This window comes from Capricornis sumatraensis, chromosome 11 (genome assembly GCF_032405125.1).
Source record: "Capricornis sumatraensis isolate serow.1 chromosome 11, serow.2, whole genome shotgun sequence".
NCBI lineage: Eukaryota > Metazoa > Chordata > Mammalia > Artiodactyla > Bovidae > Capricornis > Capricornis sumatraensis.
The window spans coordinates 92,241,813-92,266,954 of NC_091079.1; the positions used below are offsets into that span (position 1 = coordinate 92,241,813).

Consider the following 25,142-nt stretch of genomic DNA (forward strand, 5'->3'; position numbering starts at 1 on the left):
GCCTGTAATTAAGATAGCCACACAATGAGGTTAGGCAAGTCCCTTGTAGAAATTCCATCCTGGTATAGTATATGTAATTTCCTTTCCTCTGACTTTTGTAACAAATAATACTTCTGGTTGAGGAACACAATTCTGAAGTTGGGCTTCTACCCCTTACCCAGTCACCCAATCAGTCAGTGTAAGGACTCTCAGAAAACAGTGTGTCTGTGTGTGTGCATGTATGTTTGTATGTGTGTGCTTGTGTATCTTTGTATTCTGGGAATTTTCAAACACACACAAAGTAGTAAGAACAAAATATCTTCTGTGTCTTTATATTCATAAATATCATCATTTTTCTGCTTTTCATCTGTTAACCCATTTTTTTTCTTGCAGCATTTCTACTAAATCCCAGGTAACCCATAAATACTTTGAAACATTTCCTAGAATTTTAATGTTAGGTGAAAGTTTGAGACAAAAATTGTTGAATTTACTTCATTCTTGTTTTTGTCTGCAACTAGCATAGTTCCATTAAATTAGAACATGTTCCTTGTTGATAAGTTTAGTTTTCCTAAGTTCATTTTTATCTCTTCTTGACTGCCACCAAACCCCTGTTTTGTTCTTGTCATACTCAGCAGTTATTCCACTGGTTCTAGTATAAACAGAGCTCAGCAACTACACAATTAATGCATATGTATAAGTGATTTTAAAACTCTGTCCTCATTGACTATTTCTGTTTCATAGGAGACAGATCATTAGTGTAAGATTTTTTACTTTAGGCATAAATCATCACTTTCCTATTAAACTCTAGGCATTTGCACATAGGAATGGAGTGGATGTTTTGAGTATAGGCTAATAAAAGGTGTGAACCTAGGTAAGTGTGATTTGGATTTTAGGAGTCAGGAATTATTCTACTTTACGATATAGTTCTATGTGTGTTTCTGTTCTGAAACTATATAATGTTGGCCGGCTTTAAAAACATAAAGAACCGGAGATATTTATTAATAGTTTCCTGCTTCACTTCTATTGCTCGTAGGCTCAAATCAGTCGTGATAGCTCTGAGACTCTGACTAAGTGGCTACTGTCTTTTCAGCGGAACTCCCGCCTCCGTATACAGCCATTGTCAGCCCAGATGCCAGCGGAATTCCAGTCATAAACTGCCGTGTGTGCCAGTCTCTCATCAATTTGGATGGCAAGCTTCACCAGCATGTGGTTAAGTGCACAGTTTGCAATGAAGCTACGGTAAGTGGGGATTTTCATTAATAAAGCCCAAATTATTATTTAAAATCTTCTCCCTAAAGAAGTGTGTCAATAATGTTACTTAAAAGTAGATGTGGGCGGGTTACAGAAATGGCCATTATTTTTTTACGTTTCTTTCTTCTCTCTAGCTGTTTCTCTTTTATCATACAAAGATGCCTCCAGTGTTTAACTCCATTATGAAAATTTCATGAGGAATTATTTAACTGTAATGCCATTTGGCTCTTTATTTTCAAAAATGAGGCTGAATGTGAACAATCGCTTATAATTATCTTCAGTGTTATCCACATCGCAACTGAATCTATTCTGATTTTTACCAAAATGAAATATACTGAAGTTCCCTATAAATGTGGACTTTGTACTTCTTATGTGGAAAGTATTTAAATTTGTTCACACCTGTAGGATATAGTTTTTCTGGGATTTTGTGACTGTGAGTTTGTTACTGACATTTGTGTTGAAGTGCTTATTAACAGCTTGTATATTATTCCATTTTTTGATATTAATTTAGTGAAATATTTTTAAAAATTGAAGGGCATTTTTTTTCCCTGAACTTTGGAAAGAGCAACTAAATTTTAAGTAAGATTTTTAAGATTGTAAGTAATAAACTGGCCAAGTGTATACTGGTTAAATTAAGTATATTTCTGCTTTCATGGTTAGGCTTTAGTTTTAAATTTTCAATCTCTCAAAATTTGAAATTAATTAATAATTTTTTTTTTGGCATTTGCATTTTTTTCTCCTTAGAAAAAGTCTTTAAAAAGTCAACCAATGATTATTGTGTCTCTAAGAATCATGAAAGATTAATGTGGGGGACTTTATATGTTTTATGGAAAAGTCATAAGATAAAACCTTCAGTCATGAAGCAATATATTTCATTTTTATAAGGGATATCATTTAAGGAACTTTATTGTATAAATAAATCATACCTACAAAACTAGCTATTTTCTTTTTTTCAGTTGAACACTTAAATGTACGTACCTGCTAAGTCACTTGACTTGTGTCTGACTCTTTCCAGAGAAGCCTATGGACTGTTGCCTGCCAGGCTCCTCTGTCCGTGGGATTCTCCAGGCAAGAGTACTGGAGTGGGTTGCCATGCCCTCCTCCAGGGGATCTCCCCAACCCAGGGTCTGAACCCACATCCCTTACCTCTCCTGCATTGGCAGGCAGGTTCTTTATCACTAGTGCTACCTGGGAAGCCTGAGAGCATTCCTTAAAGTGTTGGGTTCTTTTTTCCCACCTTATTTTCCTCCCTTGTAATATTACTAATTCCATACAAGGCAATCTAATTAAATACTATTCATTTTCTCTAGAATACTCACAATTATTTACGTTTCTTTATTTATTAGGGGTAGTAATCATGTAAAGTGTTAGTTGCTCAGTCGTGTCCCGCTCTTTGCCACCTCAAGGACTATAGCCCGCCACGCTCCTCTGTCCACAAAATACTCCAGGCAAAAATACTGGAGTGGGCTGCCTTTCCCTTCTCTAGGGAATCTTTCCAACCCAAGGATCAAGCCCGGGTCTACCTGCATTGCAGGCAGATCCTTTACCATCTTAATGAGAGAAAGCAAAGAGGAATTAAAGAACCTCTTGATAAAAGTGAAAGAGGAGAGTGAGAAAGCTGGCTTAAAACTCACCATTCAAAAAACTAAGATCATGGCATCTGGTCCCATCACTTCATAGCAAATAGATGGGGGAGAAATGGAAACAGTGACAGACTTGATTTTCTTGGGCTCCAAAATTACTGTGGATGGTGACTGCAGCCATGAAATTAAGACACTTGCTCCTTGGAACAAAAACTATGAGAAACCTAGACAGAATATTTAATAAAGCAGACACATCACTTTGCCTACAAAGGTCCCTCTAGTCAAAGCTATGGGTTTCCCAGTATTCATGTAAGGAGGTGAGAGTTGGACCATAAAGAAGTCTGAGCGACAAAGAATTGGTGCTTTTGAACTGTGGTGCTGGAGAAAACTCTTGAGAGTCTCTTGGACAATAAGGGGATCAAACCAGTCAATCCTAAAGGAAATCAGCTCTGAGTTTTCATTGGAAGGACTGATGATGCTAAAGCCTAAACTCCAGTACTTTGGCCACCTGATGCTAAGAGCTGACTCATTGGGAAAGACCCTGATGCTGGGAAAGATTGAAGGTAGGAGGAGAAGGGGATGACAGAGGATGAGATGATTGGATGGCATCATCAACTTAATGGACATGAATTTGAGCAAGCTCTGGGAGATAGTAAAAGACAGGGAAGCCTGGCGTGCTGCAGTCCAAGGGGTCACAAACAGTCAGACACGTCTGAGTGACTGAACAACAACAAATCATATAAAAATTCCAGCCCAATTTTCTTTATGTCCAGAAGTAGCTTATTATAGCCAAATTTTATTGGTCCTGTATGAACTCATCACTTCAGGGAACCAGATTTAGACTGTTGGTTAAATCCACAGTGATACATCTATCCGGGAACCACTATCTCTGGCAGCTGTAGCCTTATAAAATCTATTTCTTAAAAAATGAAACTTGAAAGTCGAAATTGCTTCTTGATCCATGGACTGTAGAATGGATGTTGTGTTAGCAAGCATGAAAAACAATTTTATTGTACATCTCCATAAGAGCCCTTGGGTGACCAGCTGCACTATCAATAGGAGGTAATATTTTGAAAGGAATTTTTTTTTCAGCCGTAGGTATCAACAGTGGACTTAAAATGTTCAGTAAACTGTTCTGTAAATAGATGTGCTGTCTTCCAGACTTTGTTCTAGTGGCAGTGCAGTTTTAGCATAATTCTTTAAGGGCCCTAGGATTTTCAGAACGGTAAATGAAAGCATTGGCTTCGACTTAGACACCAGCTGCATTAGCCCCTAACAAGAGAGTCAACCTGTCCTTTGAAGCTTTGAAACCAGGCACTATTTTCTCCTTTTTGTCTATGAAGATCCCAGATGACATGTTTTTCCTGTATAGGGAAGAAGAAAATATGTTGAAACTATGTTGTTGAGTGTAGCCGCTTTCATTAATTAGCTTGGCTAGATCTTCTGAATAGCTTGCTACAGTTTCTGCCTCAGAACTTGTTACTTTATGTTGCAATTTTTTTTTTACTGAAGTATGATTTACAATGTTGTGTTAGTTTGCAAGTGAAAGTGAAAGTCGCTCAGTCGTGTCTGACTCTTTGTGACCCCATGGACTGACTGTACAGTCCATGGAATTCTCCAGGCCACAATACTGAAGTGGGTAGCCTTTCCCTTCTCCAGGAGATCTTACCAACCCAGGGGCCAAACCCAGGTCTCCCTAATGGCAGGTGGACTCTTCACCAGCTGAGCCACCAGGGAAGCCCAAGAATACTGGAGTGGGTAGCCTATCCCTTCTCCAGCAGATCTTCTGACCCAGGAATCAAACCGGGGTCTCCTGCATTGCAGGTGAATTCTTTGCCAGCTGAGATACTTTGAAGTATATAGCAAAGTGATTCATATATATATATTTATATACATATATAATTTTTCATCTTCATTTACCTTATAGGTTATTATAAAATATTGAGTGTCTCTGTGCTATACAGTTGGTATTCATTGGTTGTCTGTTTTATATATGGTGTGTATGTGTATTTAATCCCAAACTCCTAATTTATCCTTCATTCCTCCACCTTTTCCACTTTGGTGACCATCAGTTTGTTTTCTACATCTGTGGGTCTATTTATATTTTGCATATAACTTCATTTGTATAATTTTTTTCAGATTCCATGTACAAGCAGTAATGTATGGTATGGGCCTTTTTTTTTTTGCCTGACATTTCACTTAGTGTGATAATGTCTAGGGCCATCCGTGTAGCTGCGTATGGCATTATTTATTCTTTTCATGGCTGGGTAATATTCCATTGTCAGTCAGTCGTTGCTCGCCATGTCCCACCAGGCTCCTCTGTCCATGGGATTCTCTAGGCAAGAATACTGGAGTGGGTTGCCATTGCCTTCTCCAGGGGATCTTCCCAACCCATGGAGAACCTCTGGTTCAATCCAGGATAGAACCCAAGTCTCCTGCATTGCAGGGAGATTGTTTACTGTCTGAGCCACCTAGCTTTCTATAAGTCTGCAACATGTTTTTTTTTTTAAGATTTAAAAATTTTAAGTAAATAACCGTGGTAGAAATATGTATAAGTTAGCAATAAGTCAACTGTAATTTATTAAACTATATTATTATAGAATCTGACAATCTAAAATATCCAGAATATATTGCTATACAATATAAAGTACCAAGAACCAGAATCCGTGTTAATTTCTCTAAATTCTTATTTACCATTAAGCAAACATGTTAGCTGATACAAACCATTATATTGCTATATAGAATGGATAAACAACAGAGTCCTACTGTATAGCATGCTAAGTTGCTCAGTAGTGTCCAACTCTTTGCGACCCCATGGGTTGTAGCTCACCAGGCTCCTCTACCCATGGGGTCCCCCAGGCAAGAATGATGGAGTGGATTGCCATTTCCTCCCCCAGGGAATCTTCCCAACCCAGGGGCTGAACCTGTATCACTTATGTCTCCTGCATTGGCAGGAGAATTCTTTACCACCTAATGCCAATATCCAAAAGAATATGAAAAAGAATATATTTATATGGATAACTGAATCACCTTGCTGTACAGCAGAAATTACCAGAGTATTGTAAATCAACTATACTTCAATAAAATAAGTTTTTAAGAAAAGAAAAAATAAAAATAAAAAAAAATATATATATATAAATTATATATTGCATTTGGTTATCATGTTTCTTTAATCTTCCTTAATCTGAAATTTAGTCTTTGTCTTCCATTGCCTTGACAATTTTGAAGAGTACAAGTAAGACATTCTGTAGAATGTTCCTTGTTTGGGTTTGTCTGGTGCTCTCTCATGATTAGGTTCAGGTTATACATCCTTGGCAAGTATGCCACAGGAGTGGTGTTCTATTCCTCTCACTGCACCATAGCTTATTTACTTTAACAAGCTTTCATCCTTGTAATGAAAGGAGTGTTTTCTTTAGTGCTTAGTCTAGCTTTTAAATTTACTGTGAAGAAATACTTGGATTAAGAGCTGTAATAAGTTTCAAATTTGTGATACGCTCCTCTTTCCCTGCTATTCTTCTTGAGCTTGCTTTCCCTGGACATGTGCAAAAACCCTTGGCCAGGCAGGTTTGATGATCCTGTCTTGTGAACTTCAAATGGAAAACAATTCAAACTAATTTTGAAACATGCCCTTCATAATTCAATCTCTGCAGTCCCCCAAATTTTATAGAGTGTTTCCAAATACTTGAGCTATTTAAAATCACTTATGATTCATCACTAATTATTAGAGAAATACACATCAAAACTACAATGAGGTACCACTTCACACCTGTCAGAATGGCCATTATTAAAAAGACTACAAATAATAATTGCTGGAGAGGGTGTGGAGAAAAAGGGACCTTCATGCACTGTTCAGAGAAGACAATGGCCACCCACTCCAGTACTCTTGCCTGGAAAATCCCATGGACAGAGGAGCCTGGTGGGCTGCAGTCCATGGGGTCGCAAAGAGTCGGACATGACTGAGCGACTTCATTTTCACTTTTCACTTTCATGCATTGGAGAAGGAAATGGCAACCCAATCCGGTATTCTTGCCTGGAGAATCCCAGGCACAGGAGCCTGGTGGGCTGCCGTCTATGCAGTTGCAGAGGTGGACACGACTAAAGCAACTTAGCAGCAGCAACAGCATGCACTGTTAGTGGGAATGGAAACTGGTGCAGCCACTATGGAAAAGAGTGTGGGAGGTTCCTCAAAAAACCTAAAATCAGAGTTGCCATATGATCAAACAGTTCTACTCTTGGGCATGTATCTAGTCATATATCTAAATTGGAAAGGTAGAATAGCAGCAGTATTTACCATAGCCAAGACATGGAAACAGCCTAAACGTCCACTGACGGACGGATGGATACAGAAGATGTGAGATATCTATATGTCTAGACCAAGTCAGAAAGACAAAGGCAAACACCATATGATGCCATTTACATGGGGCGAGTCTAAGACATGATACAAATGAAACCACCTACAAAGCAGAAACAGACTCACAGACATTGAGGAAAGACTTGTGCTTGTCAAAGTGCAGGGGGTTGGAAGGGAAGGACTGGGAGGTTGGGACTAGCAGATGTGAACTTTTAGACCTAGCAGGGGTCCCCAGCGTCCCCAGCCCCTGGGCCATGGGCTGGCGCTGGTCTGTGGCCTGTCAGGAACTGGGCCACGCTGCAGGAGGTGAGTACGGCACAGTAAGCAAAGCTCCATCTGTATTTGCAGCTGCTCCCCATCACTCACACTATTGCCTGAATTCCACCTCTTGTCAGATCAGCAACAGGATAATGAATGTAACACATCTGAAACATCCGGCACTGCACCCTCCCCAGCCCCCCACCCCCTAGTCTATGGAAAAATTGTCTTTCACAAAACGAGTCCCTGATACCAAAAAAGATGGGGACCACTGATATATATGATGGATATACAACAAGGCACTACTGTGTTGGGAGCCGCGTTAGGCATTACTGACAAAATGGAGGCACGGCCCCAACCCCTTCTCCCGCAGGCATGGTCCCAGGATGAAGGAGTTAGGTCTTGTGATTCTGACTTGTTCTTTCCTTTCTTCGGTTAAGTTGGCTGGAAAGAATGTTGAGATGCTTATTGTTCTTGAGAAAGCATGAAAAAGCACAAAGCCTTCTGCAGTTGTGCCCAGAAAATAATCTATAAAGTAACCATTGACATTTGTTCAAGGATCTTTACAAAGAATGTTCCAGGATGAGCACGTAGGCCGCAGCTTGAGGCCATGGGAAGGATTGTTATCTGAGACCTGTTTGTGAGGGGAATTTTTATGGCAAAGGAAGTTTGCTGAGCTTACAGTTTAGGAATAAAGAATAGCTAGGCTATGGCATCCCACTCCAGTACTCTTGCCTGGAAAATCCCATGGACAGAGGAGCCTGGAAGGCTGCAGTCCATGGGGTCACTCAGGGTCAGACACGACTGAGCGACTTCACTTTCACTTTTCACTTTCATGCATTGGAGAAGGAAATGGCAACCCACTCCAGTGTTCTTGCTTGGAGAATCCCAGGGACGGAGGAGCCTGGTGGGCTGCCGTCTGTGGGGTCGCACAGAGTCATACACAACTGAAGTGACTTAGCAGCAGCAGCAGCAGCAGCAGCCGCCGCCGCCTTTTTAGGAGACAGAGAGCTTAAGATACTAGGGGCAAGCAGGATTTAGAAAGATAAGAAATAAACTGAGGAATGTGATATGCAGCCCAGACATAAGCCTGAGTTACAGTGTAATCACAAGTAAACATGATTCTGAGAGAATCGCTGAAGCAGGAACTCTGTTTGAAGAGCAACCAGGAGACAATAAATCTGGGTGAGGGGGAGCTGAAAATGTAAAACCTCTGACCTAATGCTTTTGTCAAAGTATAAACGAAGACCTGATGCTTGAAATAAACATACCATCCCACACCTTGAGTCAGAGGCTGCATCATTCTCCACCGACACCGCTTATCTCTTCAGACTGATTCCCTGGCTGCTGGAGCTGGACTCCGGCACTACTGTGTAGCATAAGGGACTATATTCACTATTCTGTCAATAAACCATGATGGAATAGAATATGAGACATTCCATCAGCAAATCATGATGGAATAGAATATGAAAAAGAATATATAAATATATGACCAAGTCACTTTGCTGTACAGTAGAAGTTAACACAATGCTACAAATCAACTATATTTCAATAAAATACATCATTTATGATGTAATTTTCCTTAATTTGTACTTTGGTAGCACTATGTGCAGCTTTAGATTTTTAGGATTCATTTCCTCTTTATACACAAGCAAGCTTTGGCAATCTGTACTTCAGTTAATTCGCTTTGTTTGTATTTTCTTCTCTTACCTAGCCAATCAAAAATCCCCCAACAGGGAAGAAATACGTTAGATGCCCTTGTAATTGTCTCCTCATTTGTAAGGACACATCACGGCGAATAGGATGTCCAAGACCCAACTGGTAAGACATAAAGATTCATCTATCCATTCATTTGTTCATTTGACAAGTCCTTATTAAAGATTCATTGTGTGGCAGGGTTTGTTCTAAACAGAGTCTTTATCCTCAAAGTAATTATAAGACCTTCAATATTTTTTCTTTGTTAAAGGAGTGATACTGCTTAGTTTGAAATTAATGGTTACAAGTATTCATAAACCAAAATTCTTGAATGAACAATTCAAGTTATCTTGATGTTATATAACTATTTAATGCACTGTAATAAATCAGTGACTAAGAATAACTGATTAGTTTATCTTTGAATCTTTGATATATTTCATCTTAATTTGGGAGTGTTTTAGTAATCATTGTGCACTTTACCACGTGTTAATACACTAGTCTTTGCTAAGTATAAGTGAGTGAGTCAAGTTGCTCAGTCATGTCTGACTCTTTGAGACCCCATGGACTGTAGCCCACCAGGCTCCTCCATCCATGAGATTTTCTAGGCAAGGATACTAGAGTGGGTTGCCATTTCCTTCTCCAGGAGATCTTCCCGACCCAGGGATCGAACCCGGGTCTCCTGTGTTGTAGACAGACGCTTTACCGTCTAAGCCACCAGGGAAGTCCTTTGCTAAGTATAATCCACTTAAATAAATTCTATAGTTATTTGCCCCTGCCAAATGCCATATGGAGTGCCCAAACAGGAGTATATCAAAACCTTAACTGTATTTTTTCCCTGTGATTTCTGTCATTTTGAATGTTAGTCAGTTAAAACCCTATCTAATGGTAACTGGGGAAAAAGAAAGGAAAGGAGCCTACCATTTTCTTTTCAGTCCAACTCTTATTAAATAGATATTAAGAAGTACCAGCCTACCCAGAAAAATTTGGTTTGACTCAGCACTTTGGTATCTTCATGGCACACATATAAATGTTAATTTAGAATATTTTAACTTCTTTAGTCTTTTATCAAACTCAAGTTATCTTCCTAGATAGGATAAGATAAGGTAAGATGAGGAATGATAAGATTTGAAATTATATGGAGCAGTTAAATGGTTCCTAAGGTCCAATTCCATCTTATTTTGTTACTTTTAAAATATTGACTATTGCTATTTTCTATGATTTTGGCCCTAAAGGCTGAAACTTAATTCACTTAATTTATAAAGCAAGAGTATCTTATTTTCAATGCTGTATCACATGTTTGGGCCCTATATTGTAGGTTTTGCCCTCTCTCCATTTGTGGGATAATGAGGTTTTCCCTTTTTCTTTCCACAGTAGACGCATAATTAACCTTGGCCCAGTAATGCTTATTTCTGAAGAGCAGCCCGCTCAACCTGCATTGCCAGTCCAACCAGAAGGAACAAGGGTCGTGTGTGGGCACTGTGGAAACACGTTCCTGGTATGTAACAAGACATCTGTCAGAGACATCAGTCTGTTCAATGTAGGTCATGATCACACAGATTTGACCACTGCTTGTAGTCTTATAGTTTAGTCCAAGTGCAAATTGACCAAAGGATTAAAATAAAGACTTTTTTAAAGAAAGATAGTTAATCAGAACTTCAGTTAATAATATACTGCATTATTTGTAAATTGCATATAAGGTGCATCCACTGACTCATTCATTTGCAAAAAGGGCCTCTCTGGATAGACCAATAATAAACAAGCACCTTGTCCTCTAGGCAGAGCAACTTGGGTATCTTGGCTTAGTGAGCAATTGAATCTACCTCCTACCCTCACCTCCTTAGTACAGCACAGAACATACAGCCTCATGCAGTGGCCTTGCTTGACTCTAGATTCATGGTTCTAGATTCAAGAAATATTCTTATTATAATTTATCAAAATTTTCTGATTTTTAAATATGAAACTTGGAGTTAAGGGAATAAACTCAGTTCATTTCAGTTCAGTCTCTCAGTCCAACTCTTTGCAACCCCATGGACTGCAGCATGCCAGGCTTCCCTGTCCATCACCAATGCCCTGAGCTTGCTCAAACTCACATTCATTGAGTCAGTGATGCAGTCTAACTATCTCATCCTCTGTTGTCCCCTTCTCCTCCTGCCTTCAATCTTGCCCAGCGTCAGGGTCTTTTCAAAGGCGTCAGTTCTTCACATTAGGTGGCCAAAGTATTATTGAAGTTTCAGCTTCAGCATCAGTTCCTCCAATGAGCATTCAGTATTGATTTCCTTTAGGATTTACTGGTTGGATCTCCTTGCAGTCCAAGTGACTCTTGAGTCTTCTCCAACACCACAGATCAGAAGCATCAATTCTTTGAAACTCAGCCTTCTTTATGATCCAACTCTCACCTCTGTACATGACTACTGGAAAAACCATAGCTTTGACTATACAGACCTTTATTGGTAAAGTAATGTCTCTGCTTTTTAATATGCTATCTAAGTTTCTCATAGCCTTTCTTCCAAGGAGCAAGTGTCTTTTAATTTCATGGCTGCACTTACCATCTCAGTGATTTTGGAGCCCAAGAAAATAAAGTCTGTCCTCTTTCCATTGTTTCCAAATCTATTTGCCATGAAATAACAGGACGGGATGCCATGATCTTCTTTTTTTGAATGTTGAGTTTTAAGCCAGCTTTTTCACCCTCCTTTTTCACCTTCATCAAGAGGCTGTTTAGCTCCTCTTCACTTTCTGCCATAAGGTGGTGTCATCTGCATATCTGAGGTTACCGATATTTCTTCCGGCAATCTTGATTCCAGCTTGTGCTTCATCCAGCCCTGCATTTTGCATGATGTACTCTGCATATAAGTTAAATAAGTAGGGTGACAATATACAGCCTTAATGTATTTCTCTCCGCATTTTAAATCAGTCTGTTGTTCCATGTCCAGTTCTAACTATTGCTTCTTGACCTGCATACAGGTTTCATAGGAGGCAGGTAATATGCTCTGGTATTCCCATCTCTTTAATAATTTTGCATAGTTTGTTGTGATCCACACAGTTAAAGACTTTAATGTAGTCAATGAAGCAGAAGTCGATGTTTTTCTGAAATTCTCTTGCTTTTTCTATGATCCAGTGGATGTTGGCAATTTGATCTCTGGTTCCTCTGCCTTTTCTAAATCCAGCTTGAACATCTGTAAATTCTTGGTACACGTACTGTTGAAGCCTGGCTTGGAGAATTTTGAGCATTACTTTACTAGCATGTGAAGTGAGTGCAATTGTGCGGTAGTTTGAGCATTCTTTGCATTGCCTTTCTTTGGGTTTGGAATGAAAACTGATCTCTTCCAGTCCTGTGGCCACTGCTGAGTTTTCCAAATTTGCTGGCATATTGAGTGCAGCACTTTCACAGCATCATCTTTCAGGATTTGAAATAGCTCAACTGGAATTCTATCACCTCCTCTAGCTTTGTTCATGGTGATGCTTCCTAAGGCCCACTTGACTTCATACTCCAAGATGTCTGGCTCTGGGTGAGTGATCACACTATGGTGGTTATCTGGGTCATGAAGATATTTTCTGTACAGTTATTCTGTGTATCCTTGCCACTTCTTCTTAATATCTTCTGCTTCTGTTAGGTCCATACCATTTCTGTCCTTTATTGTGCCCATCTTTGCATGAAATGTTTCCTTGGTATCTCTAATTTCCCTGAAGAGATCTCTAGTCTTTCCCATTCTATTGTTTTCCTCTATTTCTTTGCACTGATTCCTGAAGAAGGCTTTCTTATCTCTCCTTGTTATTCTTTGGAACTCTGCATTCAGATGGGTTTATCTTTCCCTTTCTCCTTTGCCTTTTGCTTCTCTTCTTTTCTCAGCTACTTATAAGGCCTCCTCAGACAGCCATTTTGCCTTTTTGCATTTCTTTTTCTTGGGGATGGTTTTGATCACCACCTTCTGTACAATGTCCCAAACCTCCATCCATAGTTCTTCCTTGGATTATCCAAATCCTTGACATGGATAATCCTTATAAACTACATTATAAGTGAGCTGACTTCAGTTGTTCAAAAATAAATATTGAGTGTGTACCAGACACTGGGTTACATGCTTGGGAAACAGGAAAGTGCAGTCCCTGCCCTCATGGAATTTTCCAATAATAGCAGGAGAAAGACAGTTAAAACAAGAATTATGTGCTGGAAAATCCCATGGACAGAGGAGCCTGGTGGGCTGCAGTCCATGGGATCACTAGGAGTCGGACACGACTGAGCGACTTCACTTTCACTTCTCACTTTCATTCATTGGAGAAGGACAAGGCAACCCACTGCAGTGTTCTTGCCTGGAGAATCCCAGGATGGGGGAGCCTGGTGGGCTGCTGTCTATGGGGTCTCACAGAGTTGGACACGACTGAAGTGACTTAGCAGCAGCAGCAGCATTTAGGCTACAGCAGGGAAATACAGAATGTTCTTAGTGTATATATAGAAGCATCTAGGCTAGTTGAAGTGACATTATCTTAAGAGTAATGGAAAGCTAAAGCAGAGATTTATAATTAAAATGTATTTGTGGATATTATGTATATAATTTATTGCATATGGGCAAGTCCGAAGCAATAAGATATTTAGGCTTTATTATTCAGAAAAATGATGACAGTGGTTATGAATAGCGTAAAGAATTTCAGAGAGAATTAGCCAAACTGATACTAGGATAGATAAGGGAACGAGACAAAAATAAAACTAAAGACAACTGTTACAAAGCTTTATATTTAACTTTTGGAATCATCTAGAAATGAACTCTAGAGAATGATCTAAGTTAAGAGGTTAGATAGATGTATGTGACATTACTTTATACATTTATGCATAAAAAATTTGGGGTTTAAATATTTTCCCCTCAGAAGAAAGTCACTAAGTTTTATGTAAGCCAGAAATGAACTTGTAACTTACTTAACATTCAGTGCAAGCACGTGAATCTTATTAGCATAGTAATTATGACTTAAAAATTTTATGTCTTTGGCAGGAAAGGGTGTTTTGGATTAACACCCATGGTATTTAAAGATGATTTCAAAATTCCCTGAAAACAAAGTTTTTTGTGATTAAGAGAACACAGTACATCCCTTTAGGGTGGCTATTACCTTTGAGAGTTTCAGACTAATGAGAGATGCTGAGGGTTACAAAGAATAAACTCTCCATTCTCAAGTGAGAACTTCACCTCATCGTTATTATTATGCCAATACAGGTAACCTTAGATTCTTTGTAGTAGTCTTTATCCTTCAAACTTTCATCTAATAGGATAATTCATCAACTTATTCCATACCTTGCTTCAGCCTTGGTTTACAAGGCCCATAAGCAACTGAAACAAGTTACAAAGTCCAGTAGCTTTGAAAAATAAAACATGCAAAATCAAGGAGATGAAAAATAGGGCAGAAATATAATGAACTCATATATAAGAATATAAGTATGTGCAATATTCAGTCCTGTGCAGTTGTTAAAATTTGACTGAATTTTAGTGGTGTGCCTTCTATAGTTAATGAAAAGAGGAAAGCATGATCTATTACAAGACATTTGTGATGTTTTCTGGAAAGTTCACATAGCAAATTTTACTGAAATACTGAGACCTAAGAGAAAATCATTCCCATGGGTTGAAAGTATAAAGGACTGTGTCCTCAATGATATTTTTCATTTATAACAAATAATATAATATGATGTAATATAATATCACTGCCATAATGCTAAAATTATATTTACTAGAAATTCACACAATTCACAGTATTCATTTAACAGCCTGTCTGGAACAGTGGATAGTGTTGAGAAAAGCTAAATTTGTGTTTTCCAAAGCATACTCATCAGAATGCTCATTTTACAGGATAATAATAAGTATTATGTGAGTAAAGAGTTCCAAGATTGTAAGGAATTGCTAGGATAAAAAAATTAAGCAGAATTTTTATAGGTATATTCTTTAGCACTTTTAGTATACAATATGTTAAAATAATAATAATTAAATAATGTTAAACCATTAAATAATAATTATTACAATTTAATTAAACTTAATTTCTTATAAATAATTAAATAATATTAAGATCCAAGAGGAAGTTTTATGTAGTATGTGTAAACATATTAAGATGTCAAAACAGTTTTGAGGGGATTATCTCACCAGACTACTGTTTTGGGGGACTTTGTTTAGAAAATAATTTTCCAGAAGAATAAAAGCATTACAGACTAGTTCTCCATGAACATAAAGAGGTTTATTAAGACAACTAACCAGCAAAGAGTTTAATTGCGTCTGTGTGGGATAGGTGTTTTCCGTTACTGATGGAAGGCAGGTCCACGTGCTGGGTAGGGTTGGCATTTCCCAGTGAAATCTAACACAACCCATCATAGATGAGAGTTCAAACTTTGCCTGGAGGTGGGCCAATATAGTCCCTTCAGACAGGTTCCGGTTTTCTTCACTCGTTCGTAGGGTTCTATAGTTCGGTTGCTTAGCAGAGTGACAACAGTGAACACACTTTAAAGTAATGACATGTGTGTGCTCAGTTGCTCAGCTGGCCTGACTCTTTGTGACCCCATGGACTGAAGCCTCCCAAGCGCCTCTGTCCATGGAGTTATCCAGGCCGGAATACTGGAGTGGGTTGCCTTTTCCTACTCCAGGGGATCTCTCCAACCCAGAGATCAAATGACCCCAGTTGTCTGTTGTACCCATTAGAAAATCTAGTAGGGTACTATCAGCTGACTAGTTTTTAGTAGTATTACTTTCTTATATGCCTCCTAAGATCAACTTAAAATATACCTTGATGAAACTAAGTTATCTATTATATATTATAGAATGGTTAAAAATAAGCCAAGTATTGGAAGACCGCTACTAAAAACAATTGAGTTTTAGAGAAGTTGCTTTTAAAAAGGATGTGGGGCTTACCACGTGGTGTTAGTGGTAAAGAACCTGCCTGCCAGTGCAGGAGATGCAAGAGACGTGGGTTTGATCCCTGGGTCTGGAAGATCCCCTGGAGTAGGAAATGGCAAACCCTCCCCAGTATTCTTGCCTGGAAAATTCCATGGACAAATGAGCCTTGGTGGGCTACAGTCCCTGGGGCCACAAAGAGTTAGACATGACTGAGTGAGTGAGCACAAACAAAAATACACAATGGAATGTTATTCAGCCACAGGAAATGATTTGGAGAAGGGAATGGCAACCCACTCCAGTATCCTTGCCTGGAGAATCCCATGGACAGAGGAGCCTGGCGGACTATAGTCCTTGGGATACTACTGAGTGACTAACACTACTACAAGAAATGAGGATATTCTGCCATTTATGACAACACAGAGGACCTTGAGCACATTTGCTAAACAAGGTAAGTGAGCCAGAGATAGATATCCCTTAATTATAGAGTGGAAAAAAATTGAACCTGTAAAAACAGGAAAATGGTGGGTACCAAAAGATGTCAGAACATGGGAGGTGGGGGATAAGACTCATGGTACAAACTTGTAACAATTAGTAAATAAGTCATGGAGATCTAAGTATAATGAAGCACAGTATAATGAACATTGTTGTAGTTCAATCTCTCAGTTGTATCCAACTCTGTGACCCTGTGGAGTGCAGCCGCCAGGCTTCCCTGTCCTTCACTATCTCCCCAAGTTTATAATGAATATAGACAGTAATAGTTATAATTATGTAATGGGATAAAGGTCACTACAGTGACAACCATGTTACAATGTATAAACATATCAAAGTAGTAGACTGTACACCTTAAATTTACACAAGGTTACCTGTCAAATTTATCCAATTAAAAACAGGAAAAATTAGATTTTTTTTTTTTCTGTTGACACTTCAAGGTTTTGGCAGTAAAATTTTAAGAGTGCAGAGGCTGCATTTTAGATAAGAGAACAGTGGTAAATCCTTTCAAAAGGACAGGTATTTGCATTCATTCAAATAGATTATGACAAAGTTATTTCTAATAATACATGTTTTTCTAGTCTTAGTTGGCCACATTTAAAATAATTCTTGTAGATAACAACAAAACCAGATATGCTAGGTTCCTGCCTGTATAAGTTACTAATTATATGACAGTCTTGGTTGTTTGTCAGTTATAATCAAATTTATTGTGCATAATCTGTGCTAAAATGATAAAACCTGACTAATCTCCTGTAGGTTGGTCATCTAAAAATTCTAGAATTTCTTTGCCAACGTATTAGCCTTCAAACTTGAATTTTGAGTTACTCTCTTAGTTCAGTTCAGTCGGTCAGTCATGTCTGACTCTTTGTGACCCCATGGACTGCAGCACGCCAGGCCTCCCTATCCATCACCAATTCCCAGAGTTTACTCAAACTCATGTCCATCGAGTTGGTGATGCCATCCAACCATCTTATCCTCTGTTGTCCCTTTCTCCTCTCACCTTTAATCTTTCCCAGCATCAGGGTCTTTTCAAATGAGTCAGTTCTTTGGATCAGGTGGCCAAAGTATTGGAGTTTCAGCTTCAGCTTTCAGCTTTAAGGAGTTTCATAATTGCTTCCTCAGCCACTTTGCTTCTTTTAACAAAGAAAAACTTAAATTTGTTTTTTATAAATAAAATTTGCAATGACATTACAAGTTCAACAAGGGTTTCCCTTGTGGCTCAGCTGGTGAAGAATCCGCCTGCAATGCAGGAGACCTGGGTTCGATCCCTGGGTTGGGAAAATCACCTGGAGAAGGGAAAGGCTACCCACTGCAGTATTCCGGCCTAGAGAATTTCTTGAACTGTATAGTCCATGGGATTGCAAAGAGTTGGACATGACTGAGTGACTTTCACTTTCACTACAAGTTCAACAACTGTCTTATAACTAATTTACAAATATATAAAAAGTAATTAGTAAGATTTCTATATTCTTCACTTCTTAATGTTCTATGCCAATTTCTATAAAAATCTATGTATGTCTCTATTTAGTGCATTAATTTTAGCATTTTTATTATTAATGATAAGCTTTGAAATAAATTCATTACAATATAAGTAGTGAAAGAAACAGTTATCGGTGCTTGAAAAAACTGTAGCCTTGGTTTAGCTTTCTCAAATATTGAAAAATAATCATTGTGAAAAGAGTGAACATTCATGTAAAGTTTCATTTCTAGTTTATTTACCTTAGGTCTGTGTATTCCTACTGTGATTGAGAGAGATTATTTCAAAATTACATAACTTTCAGAAAGTTTGAAATTAAAATGAATAAAAAGAAGTCCAAACTCAGATTTATTTGTCTTTTTAGAAGTTAATCATTAAAAAATTTTTTTAAAGTCATGTATCAGATATTTTCTGAACATTATCTTCTATTGTGTGGAAAACATTTGAATATGCGTAACTTATTGAAGCCCCACTATAGCTAGAACTTGAGAGTTATGATGAAAAAAGAGTGACCCGGAATCATAAACAAAAATTAATATTAATGAAAGAAAGGTTGTTTTGATGATAAAACTGTTAATGTACTTGAAGGAATTCTATAAAGGAAGTGTACACTTTACAAGAAGATATGTAGAAAAGCAAATGATGGGAGGTAAAAGCAGACAGATTTTTTACCAGATGAGCCACAAGGGAAACCCTTGTTGAACTTGTAATGTCATTGCAAATTTTGTTTAAAAATAACAAATTTAAGTTTTTCTTTGTTAAAAGAAGCAAAGTGGCTGAGGAAATACATTTTTGTGGTGAAGAGTTACTTTTTTATTAATTATTTTTTAATTGGAGGATAATTGCTTTGCAATGCTGTGTTGGTTTCTACCATACAACAATAAAAATCACTCATAATTATACGTATATATATATGTATATATATGTGTGTGAAGTGAAGTGAAGTCACTCAGTCGTGTCCTACTCTTTGCGACCCCATGGATTGTAGCCCACCAGGCTCCTCCCTCCACGGGATTCTCCAGGCAAGAGTACTGGTGTGGGTTGCCATTTCCTTCTCCAGGGGATCTTTCCGACCCAGGGATCAAACCTGGGTCTCCCGCATTCCCAGCAGACTCTTTAACCTCCTAGCCACCAGCAATTTGGCCATATATATATATATATATATATATATATATATATATATATGTATATATACATGTATCCTTTCCCTCTTGACTGCCATCCTACCATCTATCTCCCCATGCTACATATATCTTCCCACTAGCTATCTATTTTGCACATGGTAGTTTATATATGTCAGTGCTAGTAATACTTATTTTAAACTTATATTGCACATCTTTTCAAACACTTTAACCTACTTTTAATGCCAGTAAGCTGTTTCAAGTATCTGGATAACAGTACTGTGGGGAAGGTAGCCCACTTTATCCCTATATTACAAGGAAGATATATTAATAAAGTTGAAGCTATGATTTTTCCAGTAGTCATGTACAGGGATGAGAGTTGGACCATAAAGAAGGCTGAGTGCCAAAGAATTGATGCTTTTGAACTGTGGTGCTGGAGTAGACTTTCAAGAGTCATTTGGACTGCAAGGAGATCCAACCAATCAATCCTAAAGGAAATCAGTCCTGAATATTCATTGGAAGGACTGATGCTGAAGCTGAAACTCCAATACTTTGGCCACCTGATGCAAAGAACTGACTTTTTAGAAAAGACTCTGATGCTGGGAAAGATTAAAGGCAGGAGGAAAAGAGGGCAATACAGGATGAGATAGTTGGATGGCATCATCGACTCAGTGGACGTGAGTCTGAGCAAACTCCAGGAGATAATGAAGGGCAGGGAAGCCTGGCATGCTGCAGTCCATGGGATCGCAATGAATGACTGAACAACACAGGGAAGAAAACTGAGAGAAAGTTGTTCATAGGAGTGTGTTTTTTGTTTTTTTTACATAGAATAAGCAACTATAAGCAGAAAGCAGTTTCCTCGCATTAATTCTCAGTTCAGCTCAGTCGTGTCTGACTCTTTGTGACCCCATGGACTGCAGCACGCCAGGCCTCCCTGTCCATCACCAACTCCCGGGGTTTACTCAAACTCATGTCCATCGAGTCGATGATGCCATCCAACCATCTCATCCTGTGTCATTCCCTTTTCCTCCTGCCTTCACTCTTGCCCAGCATCAGGGTCTTTTCAAATGAGTCAGTTCTTCACATCAGGTGGCCATTAGTTCTACTTGTATCTAATTTGTTTTATTTACCTTGTGCATTTTCTATATAAATAGAATAATTGTATTTTGGTATTGAGTCTTAATATCCATGTATTTTTAAAAGCTAGTCATTAATATTCAGAGAAGAAACAACTTTGGAGATATATGAAATATATTTTTATTTTCTGATAATGGACTGAGACATAAAGCTGAGTAAAATGACCCCAATTATGACATGACATTCAGTTTTCATTGTAAAGCAAACCTAGATTGCATCAGAAAATCGGGAAAACCTTGGGAACTGTTTCAGAGGGGAAGTGTAACCTTTATTTTAAGGGAGGGGGAGATGAGTTGGAGGGGGGAAGCTCATATAAACATGAAAAGGTTGATGGCTTCTGGCGTGATCCCTGAGAACATTTGAACTAAAAGAAACAGCTTATCAGATTGGATAGTTTTCAGTTGTTTTTCTTTTCAACCTCTCTTCTCATTTATTTTACAGTGGATGGAATTGAGGTTCAACACTCTGGCAAAATGCCCACACTGCAAAAAAATGTAAGTTCTGTACCACTGGCAATACTACTGGGAAATATTTGAGAACAATTTAAACAGTTCAGAATTTTCACTGAAGTAAATTTCGATTTTAAGATATAGTTCAGAATGTATGCATGGTTAACATGTTTATGATTTTCAAAACTAAAAAAAAAAGACATCTTTGAACTGATTCATATATTCCATTTTTCAATTAAAATGATTGGACTTAACCTATTCTCTAAAGGTAAAGCAATTTCTAAGAAGGTGGACATTACAAAAACTAACTGTAACCTAGTGAGGATTTTCAAATGTTCTAAGTGGCTATAATTTGTTTTAAATAATCTAAAATTTATATTTTTAAAAGTGGGCTGTAATCTAGGAGAAAGCCAGGTTTCAGGGGGTTAATAATTAGGTCATTGAATGGCAACATTTTTATAATTATTTCTCTCTCTTAACTGTTCAATTTCTCTGTGTTCCTAAATGGTGTACCTAGGAAAAAATAACAAAAAGCAATATAAAAATGGGAAAAAAAATAGATATTTTGATTAAAGACATTTTATGCCATCTGTGTTGAGAGTCCCCAAGTCACCCTAAGGGTTTTTGACATTTTAGGAGAACTAGTAGGAATTCGGAGAAGGCAATGGCACCCCACTCCAGTACTCTTGCCTGGAAAACCCCATGGACGGAGGAGCCTGGTGGGCTGCAGTCCATGGGGTCGCTAAGAGTCGGACACGACTGAGCGACTTCCCTTTCACTTTTTACTTTCATGCACTGGAGAAGGAAATGGCAACCCACTCCAGTGTTCTTGCCTGGAGAATCCCAGGGACGGAGGAGCCTGGTGGGCTGCCGTCTATGGGGTCGCACAGAGTCGGACACGACTGAAGTGACTTAGCAGCAGCGGTAGGAATAGTATACAGTTGTGCTCACAGCTTTATGGTGAACACATGCAAAGTAAAATCAGCAAAAGAAAAAAGGCACCTGGAGCAGTCTGGAGGCAACCAGGAGCAAGCTTTCAAGAGTCCTCTCCCAGTGGAGTCACACAGGATTTATTCCTCCATCAGTAAACTGTTACAAAACATGTGAAACGTTGTGGGGGGCTTCCCCCTTGGCTCGGCAGTAAAGAATCTGCCTGCAATGCAGGAGATGTGGGTTGTATCCCTGGGTCGGGAAGATCCCCTGAGGAGGAAATGGTAACCCACTCCAGTATTCTTGCCTGGAAAATTCCATGGACAGAAGAGCCTGGTGGGCTGCATACAGTCTGTGAGGTCTTTTAGAGTCAGGCATGCCTAAGCATACATGCGTGTGAAATGTTTTTGACAAGAGAAGCTTATTGGAGACTCAATGTCCATGGTATAATTTGAGCTGGTCACATAGGCACCTGTTGCATAGCACATACCACAATTCCATACTCCCAGAAGGAAAGCAGGCATTCGACATAAACCATAGTTTACTTTGTACAAGCAGTTTAGGCATAGCAAACCACTCATCAGTAAGGGAATAGTTAGAACTATTTTGAAATCTAAGTTCCCAGGAGAACAGCTGGACAGCTATATTAACTGTTTTCTGCATAACATCTATTTTGATAATAAAATTTCAATTCAAAAATTACTGTTTTCCACTTACATGTGTGGAAAGTAAGCAAAGGAAATTAAACTGGAATGTTTTGGTAATTCAATATTTAAAATGAAAAATATGAACTCATAGTTAAATTTTTGTGATCCTTTGAATGAAGTAAGTAAATACTGTATCTATTTTGAGAGTAAAGCAATTCTAAGAATGGTTTATAGGAGGAAAGAATTTAAAAATGTCTGAGAAGTAGAACATATGTAACAAGATATCTCCTTTTATTTGTGCTATGATTGATTGCTATGATTCCAGCTAAATATAATCCTATGAGAATAACTTTACAGCATATTTCTAGCTTCAAAGGAACAGATATTTCCTTTTTTATTTGTGAAATTAATCATCTGAATGTTTAACTTAGCTGAATCTAAGACAAGTCTGCACATGGTGAAGCAAAGTGGATAACCTCAGATAAGTGCACAGAAAATGGATACTTCAGGGACATACCAAACACACATGTGTGTGAATATGTGTGTGAATAATCCATATTTCTGTATGTTACCTATATTTTCCCAAAAATGAAGACAATTAAATTACATCCTCACCAGAAGGATTAAGTTAGATTTTAAAAAATCTTTTAGAAAATAAAAAACAGAGACTTCTCATGATTAGCAGATTGTGTGCTAAGCACAGTGATCATGCCTTTGTATGCACATATACTATTTGTAATCTTTACAAGTCCTGGGTAGCAGGAATTATTATCCTCATTTTATAAATGAGGAGCTGTTAGAAAGGACAATGATTTTGCTCAAGTGACTTGCTTGGTTGGTTTATTTTAGAACAATGGCAATATTTTACTAATAAGAAAGAAGTATTGAATGTTTAGATATTCTACCACAAGGCTGTGTTCTAGTGTAAGAAGAATTCGTATCTCTTTCTTAAGGAACAATTTGCCTAGAAATTCACTTGAAATAAATCAGCTTAAATGTCATTCTTAGAGGAATGTGTATAGAATTGGAATCACATGCTGAACACGAGAGGACTTAGGACATTCATTACTTATTTGAGGAAAGATCATGTTATCACATGAACACTCACGGGTCATATCTAGATTTCTTTTCTCTTTGAATATTTTTCTTAACAAAATGATGAGTCGTCTATTGAAGTAAGATTCTGAGATTTTTATTTTTTAATCTCAAATAGCAAATATCTTAAAATTATTTTTTTGTTATAGAAATTACTAAATCATTGTTATGGAACTAGCATTATTTTTATATCTCACAAAACAAGTTGGGGGAGTACCTTCCCCCAGGGCTCCAGAGACCAAGAAACATTTTTTAATGTCACTGTTTCTTATTCCCACAATCACCGAGGCTGTAACAGCTAATGGTGAGGTTTCTCTTTCGATTAGGCAACTTGTGGCTAATGCTGGACAGGAGTTGTAGTCCTAGCATTCTGAAATGTCAACCTGGACCATTTTTCCATGAAAATGTTTTAATGGATTTACGATTAGTGACATGATGACTTAATCCATGATAATTATCAATAAATATCATTCCTTCCACATCACTGAGGTACTTTTGTGTGGATCTCTTTCTACCATTTTAAACAAAAGCAATTTAAAACCTCTTATTCTCATAAGTTGGGGCTTCTCTGATGCCTCAGTGGTAAAGAATCTGCCTGCTAGTGCAGGAGACATGGGTTCGATCCCTGATCAGAAATATCCCCTGGAGAAGGAAATGGCAACTCATTCCAGTATTCTTGCCTGGGAAATCCCAGGGATGAAGGAGCCTGGCAGGCTACAGTCTGCAGGATTGCAAAGGGCTCAGAGACGACTTAGCAACTAAACGACAACAATAAATTCTCATAAATTATCATTTTACTTTTCTGGTTAGTGCTTGCTTTTATAATTATTCACTAATTCAACAGTTCTGTGCTGGGTACCAACTGCTCAAAATAAAGATACAATCTTGCCTTCAAGGAACTTTGTCTTATGGATATGTGGAAGAGAACAATTACAACAAAATTGTACGATAAAGTGCTTTGGAAGGTTATACTTAGCATGTTCTGCTCTGAAGAGGTCCTAATCCAGACTGGAGGGAAACGAAATATGAAAGGAAGCTTCCAGAAAAGAGGGATATTAAAGGTGACTGGTGATGCAATATACTTAAGTGAAGAAAGGGAAGAAGCTACAACCCAGAATACTCTACCCAGCAAGACTGTAGTTCAGATTTGACAGAGAAGTCAAAAGCTTTCCAGACAAGCAAAAGTTAAGAGAATTCAGCACCACTGAACCAGCTTTACAAGTGCTAAAGCAGTGTTTCAAGGCAGGAAACACAAGAGAAGGGAAATACCTATAAAAATAAACCCAAAACAATTAAAATTGTAATAGAATCATACATACTGATAATTAACTTAAATGTAAATGGATTACATGCACTAATCAAGGGCTTCCCCAGTGGCTCAGTGGAAAAGAATCTGCCTGCAGTGCAGGAGCCATAGAAGTCACCGGTTCAATCCCTGGGCTGGGAGCATCCCCTGGAGGAGAGCATGGCAACCCACTCCAGTATTCTTGCCTGGAGAATCTCCATAGACAGAGGAGCCTGGCGGGCTACAGTCCATAGGGTCACAAAGAGTCGGACGTGACTGAAGCGACAGCACGCATGCACTAACCAAAAGACCTAGACTGGCTGGTAGATGAAGACATGTGCATTTATGCCCTTCCGCTTACCACATCACTCTACTTAACCCCCCACATTGTATATAAATATTTTAAAATTTATTTATTTTAATTGGAGGACAATTACTTGGCAACACTGTGGTGTTTTTGAATCAGCCTCGGGTATACACGCATCCCCCGACCTGGAACTCTGCTTGCAGCTCCCTCCCCACCCCACCCCTTTGGGTT

The 25,142-nt window shown here is 38.3% G+C and overlaps 1 protein-coding gene across 1 annotated transcript in view; it reads left to right on the forward strand.

Annotated features, from left to right (window-relative positions):
* PIP4P2 (phosphatidylinositol-4,5-bisphosphate 4-phosphatase 2) overlaps positions 1 to 25,142 on the forward strand; it is a 75,934-nt gene that overhangs the window by 35,712 nt on the left and 15,080 nt on the right. The window contains exons 2-5 of the mRNA XM_068983765.1: positions 1,070 to 1,218; positions 9,137 to 9,243; positions 10,489 to 10,612; positions 20,640 to 20,692. Coding sequence (XP_068839866.1) covers positions 1,070 to 1,218; positions 9,137 to 9,243; positions 10,489 to 10,612; positions 20,640 to 20,692 — 433 coding nt within the window. The remainder of the gene's footprint in view (positions 1 to 1,069; positions 1,219 to 9,136; positions 9,244 to 10,488; positions 10,613 to 20,639; positions 20,693 to 25,142) is intronic.